The sequence below is a fragment of the Hydractinia symbiolongicarpus genome, chromosome 5 (genome assembly GCF_029227915.1).
Source record: "Hydractinia symbiolongicarpus strain clone_291-10 chromosome 5, HSymV2.1, whole genome shotgun sequence".
Taxonomy (NCBI): domain Eukaryota; kingdom Metazoa; phylum Cnidaria; class Hydrozoa; order Anthoathecata; family Hydractiniidae; genus Hydractinia; species Hydractinia symbiolongicarpus.
Genome location: NC_079879.1, coordinates 16,079,715 through 16,096,634, shown reverse-complemented (window position 1 = coordinate 16,096,634; position 16,920 = coordinate 16,079,715). Strand labels below are relative to the sequence as shown.

The 16,920-nt window shown below is 37.3% G+C and overlaps 2 protein-coding genes and 1 pseudogene across 2 annotated transcripts in view; 1 reads left to right on the top strand and 2 right to left on the bottom strand.

Annotated features, from left to right (window-relative positions):
- Nucleotides 1-624: 624 nt before the first annotated feature.
- Nucleotides 625-1,191, bottom strand: LOC130644974 (uncharacterized). The gene has a single exon (XM_057450793.1). It carries the CDS (start codon nt 1,155-1,157, stop codon nt 777-779), a length of 381 nt encoding a protein of 126 aa, XP_057306776.1. The 5' UTR covers nt 1,158-1,191; the 3' UTR covers nt 625-776.
- Nucleotides 1,192-3,450: 2,259 nt separating this feature from the next.
- On the bottom strand, nt 3,451-4,096 carry LOC130645995 (uncharacterized; annotated as a pseudogene).
- A 4,086-nt stretch (nt 4,097-8,182) lies between these two features.
- Nucleotides 8,183-16,920, top strand: part of LOC130644973 (39S ribosomal protein L43, mitochondrial-like) — a 35,694-nt gene continuing 26,956 nt past the window's right edge. Inside the window, exon 1 of the mRNA XM_057450789.1 lies at nt 8,183-8,225. Coding sequence (XP_057306772.1) covers nt 8,198-8,225 — 28 coding nt within the window. The 5' untranslated portion in view covers nt 8,183-8,197. The remainder of the gene's footprint in view (nt 8,226-16,920) is intronic.

Sequence of the window (16,920 nt, the reverse complement as noted above, 5' to 3'; positions counted from 1 at the left end):
TGATGCATGCTAAATGGATTTCAAAACTTTATGAATTATTATGTGCTCAAGATAAAATGATATTAAATGGCTTCAAAGCTGCTGGTATAACAGAAGCAGTGGAATTTGCTAATGCTGTCTTGGAAAGAATTGAAAACCCTTTTCGTTGTTAAAATATTTCCTTATTTTTCTCTGCTATTTGTATGAACAGTTTGTTATTGTTGATTATGTTGTTTTTGATGTTTATATTACAAAGATACCATTGTTAGCATTAAATTAAACAGTAGGAATTCAAAAGAACTTCTTTAATTTTCTTTCTCCTTTACCAGGTTTGGTTTTACAGGATCATTATACACTAACTCTGTGAAAAAGCTCTCCACCAAATATGGTCATAAATAATTGAACCAATCATTAACCGAGAAATTATTTGCTTTTATCATCTCACGTGGGTTTAAGAGAAAGCTATTGGTTCAATTGGTTCAAACTTAGTGTATACAAAGACATAATATAGCGGAGCTCCGCTATTTGGTGTATACTCCGTATAATATTGCGGATGAGGCTTCATAAAACGACAAAGTCTAAATTTGATTAGAATCCCTGGAATCACTTTGGAAAGTCAAAAAACTAAAAAATTGGAGGTTAAAAAGTAATTCAAAAAATCGGCAAATATTACTAGTCAGTAAAAAAAAAGTCGGTAAAAATTTTCGGTCGGCAAAAAAAAATGTCGGTAAAAAAATTGGTCGGTAAAAAATTTAGTCACCTAGCCAAAATTTGGTCACTTTTTGCCGACTTTTTTTTTACCGATAAGGTATTTCATCAGCAAAGTTCGTATGTTGTACCAATTTTAAGATGACCGTTTCGGCTTTTCGCAAGTCTTCTATATCTATATATCGTTTACGATTCACCCATTGTAACATAGTAGCAACGAGTCTCTTCAACTTCATCCATTTTGATATTCTTGATGTTAGTCTTAACAACACGTCGTTCTGGATAGAGGTACGGTTTACCTTGACTCTTTTTACTTCAGGATCATTATCTGCCAGAGTAAATTCCATGTTATCAACATCATTTGAAGGTCGTAACGGTTGATGTAGAAATTCAGGACCAGTAAACCATCTTTGGTTCTTCAAATAACTGTTCATGCTCAAACCACGAGAAGCATCATCTGCTGGATTCATCTTTAAATAAACATATTTCCACTGATTAATATTTGAATGATCCAAGATAGTTCTTACTCTGTTGGCTACAAACAAATGAAACCTCTTACTCTCATTTCTTATATAGCCCAACACTACTGTACTATCAGTCCAATAATACTCCTCTATGTCTTGAATTTCTAGTTCTTTCTTCAAGAAGGATCCAACCTTTATAGAAACTGTTGCTGCTGTTAATTCCAATCTGGGTATGGTTATTGATTTAAGAGGAGCTACTCTTGCCTTTCCCATTACCAAACAGCAATTTATCTCTCCTTTTTCGTTTTCCAGCCTGAGGTAACTAGCTTCTCCATAACCTTTATCAGAGGCATCTGAAAAATGATGAATAGATTTATGTATGACCTCACCGAAGTCTTTGGGTTTAAAACATCTTGGTACATTGATGGCTTCTAATCCAGCCAGTTCAGCGCGCCATTTTTCCCATATAGATCTTTGTTCACTTTTAATTTCATCATCCCAACCTTTCTTGTCAGAACATAATTGCTGAAGAAGAAGTCTTCCTTGGAATAAAAAGGGTGCGGTAAGTCCAAGTGGGTCAAAAATCGAACTAACTGTGGAAAGTATCCTTGTAAGTGGTCGGTCTTTAAGTTGGATGCGAAAACCAAAGGAATCGTTTTCTACACACCAGTGTACACCTAACGCTCGTTCTAAAGGCAAAACATCCTTCTCGAGATCAATATTTCTTAAAGACTTTTCCCTTTCACTTTCATTAACACTCTTCAAAACTTCTCTAGAACTTGACACTATCTTTGTCAGATTGAAACCACCTGATTTGCACAACTCTTTTAATTTCTTTAACAGATTAATGGCAAACGACGAATTACTGCACAAACGAAGCATATCTTCTACATAGAAGTTTTTCAAAAGTGTACGAATAGCTTCTATGTGAACTGTATCATCTGTGATCTTGTCTTTAGCTGTCTGTTTTAGTGCAAAATTGGAGCAACTTGGTGATGAGGCTGCACCAAACAAGTGTACCATCATTTGATATTCACACAACGTTTTATCAAGGTTTCCATCTGGCCACCACAAAAATCTTAAGAAAGTGCATTGTTCTGTTGGAATGCGCACCTGATAGAACATGGCTTCAATATCGGCAATAAGGCTATTTCATCTGTTCTGAATCGATTCAGTACCCCAACTAACACATTCGTTAGATCAGGTCCTTGTAACAGTTTCTTGTTTAACAACATTCCTTTTGACGTAGCACTGCAATCGAAAACAACCCTTATTTTGTCTGGTTTCATTGGATGGTAGACACCAAAATGTGGAATGTACCAACTTTTTCCTTCCAAAGGATACAATTGATCAGTTGGTGTTGGTCTTGCATAGCCTTTCTCGAAGAGTGTTTTCATAAAATCTTTGTAATCATTTAACATCTTGGGACTTTTCACTAATTTCTTTTTTAACCAATTCATTTGTTGAAGTATGTGGAACTTATTGTTGACGAAGGTTACATTATCTTCTCTAAAGGGCAAAGGCAGTTGGTAATGTCCATCAATCTTGCTGACATTGTTTTCCATAAGTTGTAAAAATTTGAAATCTTCTTGTGACATGCTATTGATGATAGAATGATCTTCTTTTTCATTGAAGTCGTGTTGATACATTGTTAATAACATATCAGTCACCGATTGATCTATAACCTTGCTTGGAATGCAAAAGTAGTGTGAAGCAATCTCTTGGTCAGCAATATTTTTCACAGCTATCTTATTACATGTCATACTTGATGGACTTTCTTCTGCTATGGGACCCATGATACACCAACCAAGTTTTGTCCTATAAGCATAGGAACCTCCCTCTTTACTCGCAATTACTTCCATGGGTTCTAATGCCAGAGGGAAATTTCCTCCAATCAGTATCCCAATTTCTCTGTTTTCACCATCTCGCGGCAGGTATCGCTGAATAGCCTCCAGATACTTCCATTTTTTAATCTTTTTGGGGGTTGGCACCTGTTCTTTATCTACAGGAAGTTCATTTTGACTGTAACAAGGGGGCAACCTTATCCTTGCTTCTTTTCCATTGATACTTGATGCATGTAAACCATTAACTAATTTGCACTTGTTCGACGTTTCTCCATTGATTGTCTTGATGGAAACCATCGTGTCAATACCATCTACTGCTAGTTCCTTCATTACTTTTTTACTAATAAACGACCCTTGGCTACCATTGTCTAATAAGGCATGTGTTCTTATAATACGTGAGTTGGTTTTGTTGTGTAAACTTACAGGTACTACGCACAGGCTGATGACACTAGCATTTAAAGATGTACGGCCACTTTTAACTGTTTCTTTCTTTTTTTAGAATTAGACTCGTCGTTCAAGTTTGAATCATTGTAGCCTTCAGATTCATCTTTCTGCCTACTATCACCTCTAGACTTTTTGTTTTCATAAGGTTTCGCTATATATCCATGCAACCCTGATGGATGCTCTCCCTTACACACACTACAAGTTCGTCTTTTGCTACAGTTCTTTGCTGAATGCGCTAAGCTTGATGGTTGATAACATGAAAAGCAAAGTCTACTTTTAAATAGAAACCTTTTTCTTTCATCTACTGTTTTTTCTTAAGTATGTAACACAATCATCAAGGTCATGATCCAGTGAACATAATTGACAAGTACTTTTGGTTGCTGAAGAACGAAATACCTTCTTTTCTTTCTTAGATGTTCTCTCAGACGATGTCTGTATCTCTAGGTTTGCCTCCCTTGAATAGAGTGGGTCAGAAATGAGATCAACTTCTTGTTGTAACAACTGCATAAAATGTTTTAATTTTGCTTCTTCGCCAGTAGCCTTTCTCACTTTTAGAGCCTGTCTGTTCCATCTGTCTTGCAAGTAGATAGGTAACTTTGAATGTAAAATCTGAATCAAGTCTGGACTATCATACCAACTATTGCCACTGTAAGTCATTGTAGCCTTGAACTTTACTAAGAAGGTGTAGAATCTGCTAAAACTGGATGAGTCGTTTATGTTTTAACTTTGGCCAGGATTTAATTTGCTTTCTGTATGCACTCATTATCTTATATGGATCTCCATATCTTTCTGCTAGTAGTGGTTTGGCTTGTTTATAGCAAACGTTTATAGGCAAATAGATACAACTACTGACCAAGTCTTTTGGTTCACCTGATAAGTATTTTAACAGTCTTGTGAGTCTGCCTCTTTCTTCTTGTATTTTAGTCTCAACGGCTTCAACAAAGGTTGTAATAAAAAACATATACTCTAATGGATCGCCAGTAAAGATATCCAACTCTACGTCTGGAGCTTTCAAACGACTTACTAAATCCGTCAACTGATTAACTTGCCCAAACATATTGTTTTGTTTCCCTTCTTGAAATAACTATACTTTTTCACTTCTGTTGCCTTGTGGTATATGCTGACTAAATTGATCCCAGTCTTCTAAACTATCTTGTTGTTGGTTGATGCTTTGAACATAGTCACTAACTGTTTTCATCTTATCTACTGGAATGTCAGGTAATCCAATTTTTTCTACTTTTGTTTCTTCTAATTCCGTTTCTTCTGAGTATATCTTCAACTTAGCAGATGCTTTTGCCATGTCAAGCTGAACTTGTATTTGCTTCTTTGTTAGTTCTGCCTCTTGCTGTTTCTGTAAAAAGGCGGCTTCAATTTTTAAGTCAGCAATCCTAGCTTTTTCTTCTTTTACTTTAAGTTCAATGGATCTTTTAGTTTATGATGATCTCATACTGCCGCGAGAACTTTTCTTTGATGAAGATTTTTGACTGGGAGCTTCCACAAGATGTTCTTCATCCATCCAACTATATACTCTTCTTCGTAGCGCATTCATTTTTCTATCGACAGTCCTATCGTCAAAAACTCTACCTTCCTGTTTCACCAGTATCAAACATTTTGCATGGGTGCTCATAAAATACTCAAAAAGCTTATTTAGAGAATTAAACTTGTCTGTAAACAATTTCTTATCTCCATCCGACCTCACAAGTGCTTCTAACTCACTTATCCGGAGTCTAATGGACTTCTCCTGGCTTTTTCTCTTTTCCTGGAGTAAGTCAATCTTATACTGTCTACCCTTTTCGGTTAACTTTCGAGACCTTTTGGGAGTCAGAACTTCATATGACATGCTTGCACAAACTATGTCTCCGTTGTCAGGCTAAATATAGTGGTTTACTATTGGTGTCGCACACACACAAGTCGACACTATTTGTTAGGGTTCAAACGGATACGAATTTAATGCCACAAACGATAGGTTTTAATCCATAAACGCTAAATAAAATACAAAAACTTTAGTTTAAAAAATACAAAAGGAGCAAATGATAAAAGAAAGCAAACAAGAACGCACGAACAAAATAGATATAGAAACATAAAAACAAAACAAAATATCTTACTAAACCACTTTCACTAAACCACCACCAAACAACATCACACGAAAGCAATACTCACATACTAAGTAAATATACACACATGAATCCACTACATGCTAAAAATGTAAACGCAACAAACTAATAATACAAAAAACAAAAGAACTTTACGAGTAACACAATGGGCCGTTAACAGAAATAAGAACAGAGGAACAAGACAGCAATAACGTACATTAAAATACTAACATGTAACATAAAGTTAATGACGTGAAACATTTAACATAAAACTTAAGGCTATGAACACACAACAAAAAATAAAACTATACACACACTTCAATATAAACACGATCTTAAGGGATACCTAGACGCTGGCATTGCTGTGCCTCCGCAGCAGCAACACAATGGTTTGTATTTGTCAAAGATGAACCTTGTTTTGAATACCAGAAAACGAGAAGATGCAAGTCCTCCAAGTAATTCTATGTTTGGATTTGATTGTGATGATGCTCACAACTTACCACTTCCCATTCCTAATTTGGATTTTGGAAATGACTTCTTGGTTGCAGAAGAAGATGATCAGCAGATTGTTGACGTTCCTGGTAAGTACAACAGACTCAGAAAATTACTTGGTACAGTAGTCTGATATAATTTCGTTCGATATAATTTGTGTCGTATGCTAATTTGTCTGGATAGAACAGATTTTATTCGGCCGTAGGTAATTTTGGTCTTATTTCCCAAGGAATTTTCTTTTGAAAATTGGTCTGAATCGATAAAAAAATCTACACACAATGTATATACAGTTAAAGTTTATATTTTTAGAAACTGTACCAAATCCTGGTTTCCATGGTGATAACATAGTCGATTTGGAATCTGGAATTGTACCTGACCATCAAAACGACAATAATCGCAATTTTGAATTTGAAGCTGGTACAAATCATCATGATAATTCTGTCATCAATTTGGTATACGAAGGTAACCCTAACCAAGTTGATAACCTCGTAGATTTGGAATCTCCAGCCACCTTAAACCATCGTGACACAACTGTGAATTTGTCATCCCACGCTAGCTCTAGCCACGCTAACTTGGAACCAGATAGCAACGAAGTAAATTTGGTTCTTTCTGATGATATTACAACTATCAAAGTTGATAGGTTGCGCTTCAAGGAAGATATGATCAACGGCTTCAAACAAATAATGGAAAACGATAAAATAAAGTTCACAATTATTGATCCACGAGGAGAAGAAGAAAGTGGCGTTGGTATTGGAGTTGACAGAGATTTGTATACATCTTTTTGGATGGAGGTTGCTGATTCTCTCTGTATTGGAACATCAGAAAGGGTACCTTTCATAAGGCATGATTTGTACTTTGAGGAATGGGAATCAATTGGAAAAATACTGAAACATGGATACACCAAAACTGGATATTTTCCAATTTTTTTAGCCAAAGCTTTTGTTACGTATTGTTTATTTGGGGACACACCGCTCTCTAATGATCTGCTCATGGAACCTTTTTTAAACTTTGTGTCACCAATAAATGCATCATTATTAAAAGAAGCCCTGAAAACCACTAATCAAGGAATATACAAGGACGAGGATTTCATAGATCTTCTAGACCGCTACAACTGTAGATCCAGTGTTAATCCACTCAATGTTTATGGAGTTGTTCTTGAACTTGCACAGCAAGAAATAATACAAAAACCGTCTATCATGGTTTGCAGTTGGGCGAAAACACTACAATGTTTGAAAGAATATGAAGAATTTTCATCAATATATTTCTTGAAAAACTTTACGATGCTGTTACACCTTCTACCAAAAAAGTTATAAAACTATTCGTTGCAGATCCGAAGACAGAAGGACAACGATGTTGTTACAAATATTTGCTTCAATATGTTCGTGGGCTTGACAATACTGATCTTGTGAAATTGTTGCGATTTTTGACAGGTTCAGACATAATTTTATGTAGAAAAATAGATGTGTCATTTGTTGAAATGGGTGAAAATGCTGCCAGAAGACCAATTGCGCATACGTGTGCGCCTTTATTGGAACTGCCGTATTCGTACCGCAATTTTTGTGTAATCCGGGAAGAATTCCAGAATATCTTGCGGGTGGATAGCTGGGGAACTGATTTTACTTGATATCATATACTGTATGTATTTACCTGATATTTTTATATAGTTTTAAATTACGTTCTTTTTTTGCTTTATTCAGAAACCTTCAAAAATAGTTGAGAACAAAACGTTATATAAACATGACAGTGCACATATTTTATTTTGCTATTAGGAGTGTGTTTGAAATTCGATCATGTTATCATTTTATACAAAGGCAGTTACAGCAGTGTTCTGTACAAACTTGACGATTTCTATTTGGACACTTCACATAGAAACTATTTTATAAAATTTTGTTATATAAAAACTTGGAGATTTTTACTTGGATATTTTATATGAGTTAGAGTTTTGTTCTATTTAAACTTGGAGATTTTTACATGGATATTTTATATGAGTTAGAGTTTTGTTCTATATAAACTTGGAGATACTTTTTTCACCGGGAATGACTGAATTAGAATCCCTTACTGGTTAAGTGGACTATAATTTGGTAATTCACGGCATACGTGTGGTGTGTTGTACCATTTATATTTCTGAGCAACATGTTTTTTTGTTCGAAAGACAGCATTATATAAAAGAAAAATGGCATATCTTTTTTCTGGAAAACAAAGTAAGTAAACTGTTCATAAAGAATTAGTTCAACTGTTCATGAATATACTGCAATTTTTTGAATAAGGTACGCATACAAATTGAAACAGCCTTCGAAATTATCTGGCACGTTCCAACCATCTTGAGCCATCAAAATGGTAGCAAATTCACCAAATTCGTCAGAAAAATCTTCCACTGTACGTATCAAAATACTTGAAAATTCTGAAACCTCGTCTAAATCGACATCTTTCAAAAAATTCGTTCCTCCGTGTAAACGAGGCAAAAAATACATTGTATTAGGTCTTCCACTTGGACCGCCATTTTTAGATTTGGAAATTAGATGTTGATTCCATTCCTGTTTTACGGTTCGTATTTCTTCACGGATAAGGCGCATAAAGCAAAATCTTGCACAATCGAGTAAAACAGCGTCTGAGGGATCGTACAAATCTCTATCCACAAGGTCTTTGAAGAAGGAAACCCACCAACCAGGACGGTCTCGACGCAGTTTAGACCAATATGCCTCTATACGTTGATTAACTGGTGAAGATACAGTAGAAAATGTATCCAAGGCTTCACAATCCCCATTACTATCGCGTAAGGATATATGTATAGGCTCGATAAGGAAATGCTCTGTACCGTCGTCAGCCTTTATTTTGTTTAGAATTCCCTTCAATTGCGTTATAGCTTCCAGGTAGTATCTTGCTATCAACTCTGGCACCTTGTTACTTGATGATACCTCTAACCAAATGAGTCTGCGTGAATAGCCGTCAATGTATCCGTGGATGCTGAATCCAAAGGGCTTCAATTTGTCATGCCCATCAATGTGCCAAACGAAATTTGGACCAGTATTTCGATAAGTACGGCGTGATAATCTATTCTTCGCTGATCAACACCTTCCGGATCAATATTTAGCAGATTCTTACGAACATCTTCCCTGCGTACAATCAATCCTTTACTTTTCAACGATGCCCATACACGACGATATCCAAGTTGAGCACCACTACCTTCAAGATCATTCTGTATCGCAGCCTCTAATTCATTTACACTGCACCTTCGGGTATTGAGTGGTCTTCTGAATAGATTTTTACGCTTCAAGTTTCTTTTCAGCATAGAAAGACTGATATCATGACCATGATGTATTCCAAAAAACTCTCGAATTACTTCATAAGTGTACCCACCAATAAAATAGTCATTAATCAGGTCATCCAATGGTTCCTCTTGATCGGATAAACAAGGTATCAAATCCATTTTGTGCACATACACAGTGTAGTTGCTGCTGTATGCTGATGTCGCATTTTAAGAAGGTCTGAATCCAAACTGATATGGTCTTGCTGGAAAATTGAGAAGGTCTCAGCTGAAAATTCAGGTGGTTTCAGTCAAAATTGGGAAGGTCTGGGTCAAAAATTGGGAAGGTCCGAGTCAAAAATTGGGAAGGTCTGAGTAAAAATGGGAAGGTCTCGTTGAATTTTGAGAAGGACCCAGTGACACCTCAGGGCCATCGTAATAAAGCTTTTCGTGCCAAAGGCTAACACTATTTTTATCTGCGCTGTGAACGGATTTGATGCACCTGCAAGATGTTTTTTATTTAAAAAGTAACATGTGTTGGAGAGCGTTGTAAGTGTTTTTTTAACTCGTTACTTTTAAATTACTTTCCACCCCTTGTCACTATTATCGCAAGACACCTTTGGTACTTTTATACCTCTGGAAAATACTAAATTCTGGAATCCAAATTCCATCCCACCATATACACAAATAAAATATAGTTTGGTACCTGCCATAAATTAATCAAATCTCTAACTTCTATAGCTGTAGTAGCAGAAACAAGGTGATTGCGAATGAATTTGGTAAGAAAAACATTTCAATAACATATGATCTTGCGATTTCCAAAGTGGTTATGTGACTTCAAGCAGAAGAATCTTCAAAGATTGACAATATATTTGTGGCTCTAGGTGCATTCCATGTACAGATACATTTGGCAAGTACATAGCTGAATCTGATGTTCGGCATATCTTAAATAAAGCTGGTGTGATTGAAAAAGGTCTCTTAAGTCATTTTTACTAACAAAGTATTACAAGAGAAGTAAAAGATGTCACCAAATACTTGCACTTGCAATGGAGATTTTCAATATTTTCTTCAAGAAAGAGAGGAAAGTCAATTAAAAGAAGATATCCAAGACGAAACCAAGTTTATAAAATCCCAAGAATCCCTGAACTTGCATGAAGGACATGAAGTATCCAAAGAAGTCAATACAGTCAATTCTCTTTGTGGTATATTGATAGTGGTATATTCTCTTTTGAGAGACAAGAGAAGACATATTGTTGATGTTGGTTTTAGGGGTTAGCTTCCTGTTGCAAGCTACATATGCCATACATTTTGTGTTGTGAGGAATAAAGTAATGGTTAAAAAGAAAAACTACTCTATCATTATCAGTGCACTTTGGCAAAAAGGAATAAAAATTACAGCTAGCTAGAAAGATTTAAAGAAAGTTTTTTTACAGTAAATATATGGATCTGTAAGTTTGACATGGATTAACGTGGTAGAGCATTTAATAAAGGATTTACTTGCAAAGTATAGCTAACTAGCTATATAAAAAAAGAGCACAGATGAAGTTGATTGAAAATAAAATAGACACTTCAATGATATAATGACTGGCTTTGACTTTTCGTTAGAAATTATTGCATATATATATTACATAATATATTACATAACATAACTATATTACTCATCAAAATCGAGCAAAAAAGTTAAATCAGTTCTTAATAACGAAGTCCAACGTATTGCAGACTGGATGAATGAAAACTGTTTAATAATAAATCTTAAAAAGGGAAAGACTGAGTTTGTTATGTATGGAGCTTATCAAAACCTACGTAAACAGGAAGCATGTACCGTCAAGATAAATGCTACGTCCATTAACAAGGAAGATAATTATATCTATCTGGGGGTTAATCTGGACAACCATCTGACACTACAGGAACATCTCAACACAACGTACAAAAAGGCATCTGGAAAGCTCAAATTACTCAAAAGTATTTGATGTCTTTTGACAGCTGACATAGTAAAATCGGTTTATAACACTGTTATCCTGCCGAATTTACTTTATTGTTATCCAATAATGCTGTCTTTATCGAGAACCCAGGAAGACAAGCTACAATATTTACACAATCGAGCGTTTAAAATTTGTGGTGGTACCCATCAATGGGATTCTATTGCAACGATCAAGAAACAAAGAGCTGCGGTTGAAGTTTTCAAAAGCATCAATGGCATCACTGAAAACCACTTTAATTTCGAGCAAATCAACCACACAATGAATACTCGAAGAAATCAATCAAACATCAAACTTGGCCATCTTAGGACTGAATTTGCAAGAAAATCTTTAGGTCATCAAGGTGGTATGATTTTTAACGAATTACCAACTGTACTGCAGAAAGAATCATCATTGTTTTTATTTAAAAGAAGCATTAGGGTTATTAAATTTTAAATTTTACTTGTGTTCCCACACAGCGTCGCGTCTAATTACCTAATTACCTCTGCATCTAATTACCTCCTTTCCATCAGTTTTGTTTTTCCTCTTCATGTCTTTTTCAGTGTGGTGTCGAATCTATCTATCCCAGCACATTCGCCTATTCTACTATCTTGTATATTTCATTTTTTGTCTTATAGATAATACATTTTTTTTATCATTTTTAAAATTTTTAACATTATTTATTATATACTTGTATATACAGGATTAGGACACCTGTAAATAAATATGAATAATAATAATAATAATAATAATAGCTAATACAAAGAAAAAAGTGAATAATTCTCTGTGTGCTGCATGTTTTTCTTAGCAAATGCCTTACGCTCTGCGGGGGGTATAAAAATTTGTCCCTACAAGCGTCTGTTCAATCTTTGGACATAAATATGCCCAGTCTTAAGACTGACCGGCCAGTCTTAAGACTGGGCAGGGTGTCACAAGATTGGGCAGGAGACCATGTTTGGCCCAGACGCCTTTTAGATTTATTTTAAAGAAGGGGTTAACACATAAGCTATGTTGTTTGCAAGACCCGACAAACATTCTCAGGCACAATAAAAAAATCATATTCTGGGTATGTAGAGATAGAGAAATGTTCGTTCTGGCACAGCGCACGCACATCATTAGAAATTCCCTAAGTCATCTGCTATTAACCAACACAAAGTAAGATGAAATGATATAATATGCCAATAAACAACACAAAATAAGATGAAATGATATCAACTGCCAATAACCAACACATAATAATATTAATACAAATAATAATATATAATATTAAATGTAAGATATATGACGTCATCAACGCATGCGCAATAGCATATATACTATATATGCTATTATACAGAATATTTGGGAAATTCCAAAATTGCTAGTTACCAGAGTTCTATTAAATAAATGACTGAGTATTGCGACGAATGCGGGATTGATCTTGATAAATATGATAGATGCGAGAAGTGTGGACGGGGGTTAATCATAAAACAAAAAATGCTGTGCTGGCAACACTATATTATGTATATAACGGTCGTATTTCTACGACCAAGCAGTACCACTAAAGAAACCTTGCGAATGCATCTGCATTTTAAAAATATCCAGTATTTATAAACAAGGGAATAAGCATTACATCCAGGTCCTTTTGGAGGAATGTAAATATAAGCCTGTTCAACAATCCTTAAAGACCAGGCATCTTATTGATTCAGATAACGAAGAGGAACCATTCGTTGTGGTATAGTAAAACCCGATATATTTTGTATACAACATTGTAAACTATGAATGATTTGAAAAAAGAGGCAAAGGAGCTGGGTATACGCGGATATTCTACTATGAAAAAAGGTGAAATCATAACCGCGATTCGAAAGGTCAAATACAAGGATGCTTCAGCACAGACCGATGGTCCATACTGCAAGCCATGCTCGGATATCGCGGCTATGAAATTTCTGGACTCATATATCAGATGCTTGGAAACAAAACAGAAACGATACTCGCTTATTGCTAATAGCCCGTGATCCATGTAGTGTACCCACGTTCCATGCATACCAAATTTTTTCGACAGCTTTTCACGTTGTTTGACTTCATTTCTTAGGTATATTTCGATCTCCTTGATCTTTTTGAGACGATAGACCTGACTTTCGTTATTTTCTTGATCAGGTGCACTCGGCGGTAGGCTCGGATAAAGCTTAGTAATATCTGTCATATTTATTCTATAAGCAAATGTATGGTTATACCAACGAAAGGATTCTTATTGTCTGGTGAACGTCTGTTTTGTAGATGCATCATAGTCGCCTTTAGTAAATTTTACTTTGTTATCGAAGGCCCGTCCCATAAGATCCTGCAGTGCTTGATCAATTATCACATCGTATCCATCGTTGACACGGAGTCTACATACCTCGTTTCTGAGTACGAAGAGCTTGATCCTCCCTCCCGCTTGGTCGCTGATTATGGTCGCGAGATCCTCGATTCTATACAAACCCGGCGCAATCGAGATGGAGACTTCCAAATCCCCGACTTCCGTCGGCTTAGACCCTGCTTTATGAATGTTGATCTCGCTCTTAGTGAAGAGGTTCACAAACCTAGGTCTAATATTGATCGACTTCAGAGCTATCCTCGTGTCCTGCCTTAGGTAATCCTCAAATATCGTAGGGTTCTCTATGTTCGTAACATATAACTGCTTCTTGTTTGTTATAACAAATATGAATATATATAGCCATAATCCCAAGGCAAAGTACAAGTCAAACAGAGGTGAGTGGCCTCTCGGTGTAAATAACTTGGAGCATCAGGACCTCTATGTGTCTACGACTCAGCACATTTCCGTGGCATTCCCGCGGTTCACCAAGTATCCTATCAAAGTCCCCACTACCCTGTTGAACGATCCTGTGAGTGTAAATTGGAAGGGACAAGCCTTGAACTATTGGAATATCCAGGTGAATTTTACTTGTCATTGCGCAACCACTGCATTAGGCATCTTTGCCAAACACGTGAGTGGCTCCGTACCCCTCGTCAATTCAATTTTTAAATTCCACGCGTACTACCACATGAGACGTATTCTCGCTAGAATGATAGTGCCCATGCCATACGAAGGAGGATTTTTGGAGTATGAGAACCCATACTCCACATCTGGATACGCCCAGGTATGCCGCGAACACGGTGCGGATCCTAATAGCCTCTATAAGTTCAAAGCCCTGACGTCATTGCTAACAAATGGTAGATGGTGGCCGCAGGTTAATGGAGATTGGGCCAAGTTTATCACTCTCACTAGCCAGGGTCTGACATCAGAAGGTCTGACCAAGCTAAGTGAAAGTATTTGCGTCTATGTTGTCTTATTGCTAGGATCTCTAGCGAGTGCAAAGACCTCTATCCTAGGCTCTAACGCCGATAATTATACAGCGAGACAAATCTTATTGCAGACCATGGTTCAACGTGAGGAAAAATAGGTCAAGACATCAATGAGTTTCAAAAGGTATTACAGTACGCACGAACTCCAGTAAAATTTGCCGTGATGTCCAGCGTCTACATGCTTCCCTCAACATGGATCTTCGCATTGGAAGGATTGTGGGGTATAACAATAATATTCTAATTACACCATCTAACATAGGCGTGGGGGTGGAGCTAGATCTGAATACCAAAGCTATTGTCAAACATAAGGCATCCTTCACCATACCTCCTAGGCAACATATCGAGAAAAACACGCCTGATACCAAGGAAGCCTATAGACAGCATGAGGATACCAAAGCTACGTTGGTTACGGTAGGAGTAGGACTAATCCTTGTGTATATATGGATGAAGAAATAGGTCTAGTATGTTGTTCAACACATTAGACTTTTCATCTATTCTTCCTGTTACTTACATACGCAACAACAATAGCCACGGCGGCAGCCAAGGCCATATACAAGTGCTTCGCTACATATTCGACAACTCTCGCTGCAACTCTGAAAAAGAACGAGACCACGCTTCCAATAATCCCTGGTAATGCGGCCCCAGCCGTGCCTGCTAGATACTTCAGGAATTCTTCCAGTCTCTCCAGCTGCTTTTGAACAAACCCTTTGCTACCTCCTCTTGTACTTCCTACGGCGCCTGCACTTCCTCCAGTGACAGCGAGCACGATGGTAGATACCAGAAGACCAACAACAGAAACGATGCTCGCGATAGTGAGCCCCTGCTCTTTGAACAAAATGGTCAGCTTCTCCCTTAGCGATGTGTCCTCCTCAGCTATTTTCATGAGGGTCTCCTTAATCACCTTCAGCTGATTGTGGATATCCTTAGCCCAAAATTTTTGTTGCTCCTCGGATACACCTGGTGTAGCTTTCTTTGTCTTTAACCTCTTCAGTTTACCGCTGACAATTGAAGCTCGAGCTTAAACCCCCTTCTTTCACGTTCGTACAAAACCTCTGTAAACGAAGTATCCTTCATAAGGTTCTTCGTTTCATCTAGAACATTCTCGAGCAATGGCAACATTTAGATGTCATCAGCCTTCTCTTCAACATGAACAATCTCGTTAAGGAGTCCCTGCGCCATATTTTTACTGCTTTTGTGTGGTGTGGTATAGTCGGTAAACCCCAGAGCTCGCAACCTACCAACACCTAAGCGTGCCTTTATCACTCCAACTGCCCTCAACTCACCATTCCTTTTCGTGAGCTCTATCCCATCATAGGTAAGCTGATTACCATCCATTTCAAAGTCATCATAATGTCTCGCGAGTGATTGACCGAGCTCCTCACTAAGAGCTTCGTATAAGCCATCAACCTTTGATGTTAGTAGTTCATGCCTTGCAGTGTCAGTGAGGCCGCCTCGTGAAGGTGTTGAGGTTGTAGTGGGAATATCCTCGGGTCGAAGGATCTCACTCTCGGTGCTAAACTCTTCAGACTTCTCTTCTATATCTTGTTCTGGCGTAAAATCATCTTCAAATCCCGGATTATCAGCCATTTATTTCAACCATCAACCTACCTAAATAAATGAGTATCTTTGGTAAATTAGATCCTCACAAGGAAATCAAGACTATGTTGGCAATGAAAGGCAAGAGGCAGAGAGTAAAGGTCTTTCACGTGCCATCCACAATTAATCAAAATGAGGACCTTTACGTTGATGTGCCCAATCTTTGTGAGAATGATGTAATTTTTCCCGGCTCAATCAAGTTGCTGTTTGACTTGGAATTGACTGGCACAAACACCAAGCGTACAATTGTGAGCAATGTCGGCAAAGCATTAGTGCAAAATCTCCGCATCACCCTGAATGCGAATGAAATTCAGAATATCACCGACTACAACATACTCGCAGTGTATAGAGTTCTCTGGTTGCCCAAATTTGAGCGCGAGAATAACCTGATCCTTCAAGGCATTAATCCCAACGACGGCACCGTAAGGGCGTTGCAGGTAGGGGCGTCTGACCATGTTGGAACGGACGAAGAAAAAGCGATTGCTGCAGCGTATGGAAAGACCTTCGCAATACCTCTTGGCTCCATGTTCGAACTCACTAGAGACTTGCCCTTCTATCAGGTGGGAATGACCAAGTCATCAAAGATTCAGGAACCTCAGCCGTTGGAAGCACGGCAGCCAAGCCAGCTGATAGCGCTTATAAAATTACCAACATTTGCTTACAATTCGACAAGGTGACAAACGAAGAATTAGCGAGCGCTATGATGTCGAGATACAGCCGTCTCGCCCTGCCTTATGAACGTATACTCCGCAGCAAGGTTATAACCATGAAAAAAGCT

Coding starts and splice junctions, on each gene's coding strand:
- LOC130644974 (XM_057450793.1), bottom strand. CDS start 1,157: ATGAATCCAGCAGATGATGCTTCTCGTGGTTTGAGCATGAACAGTTAT.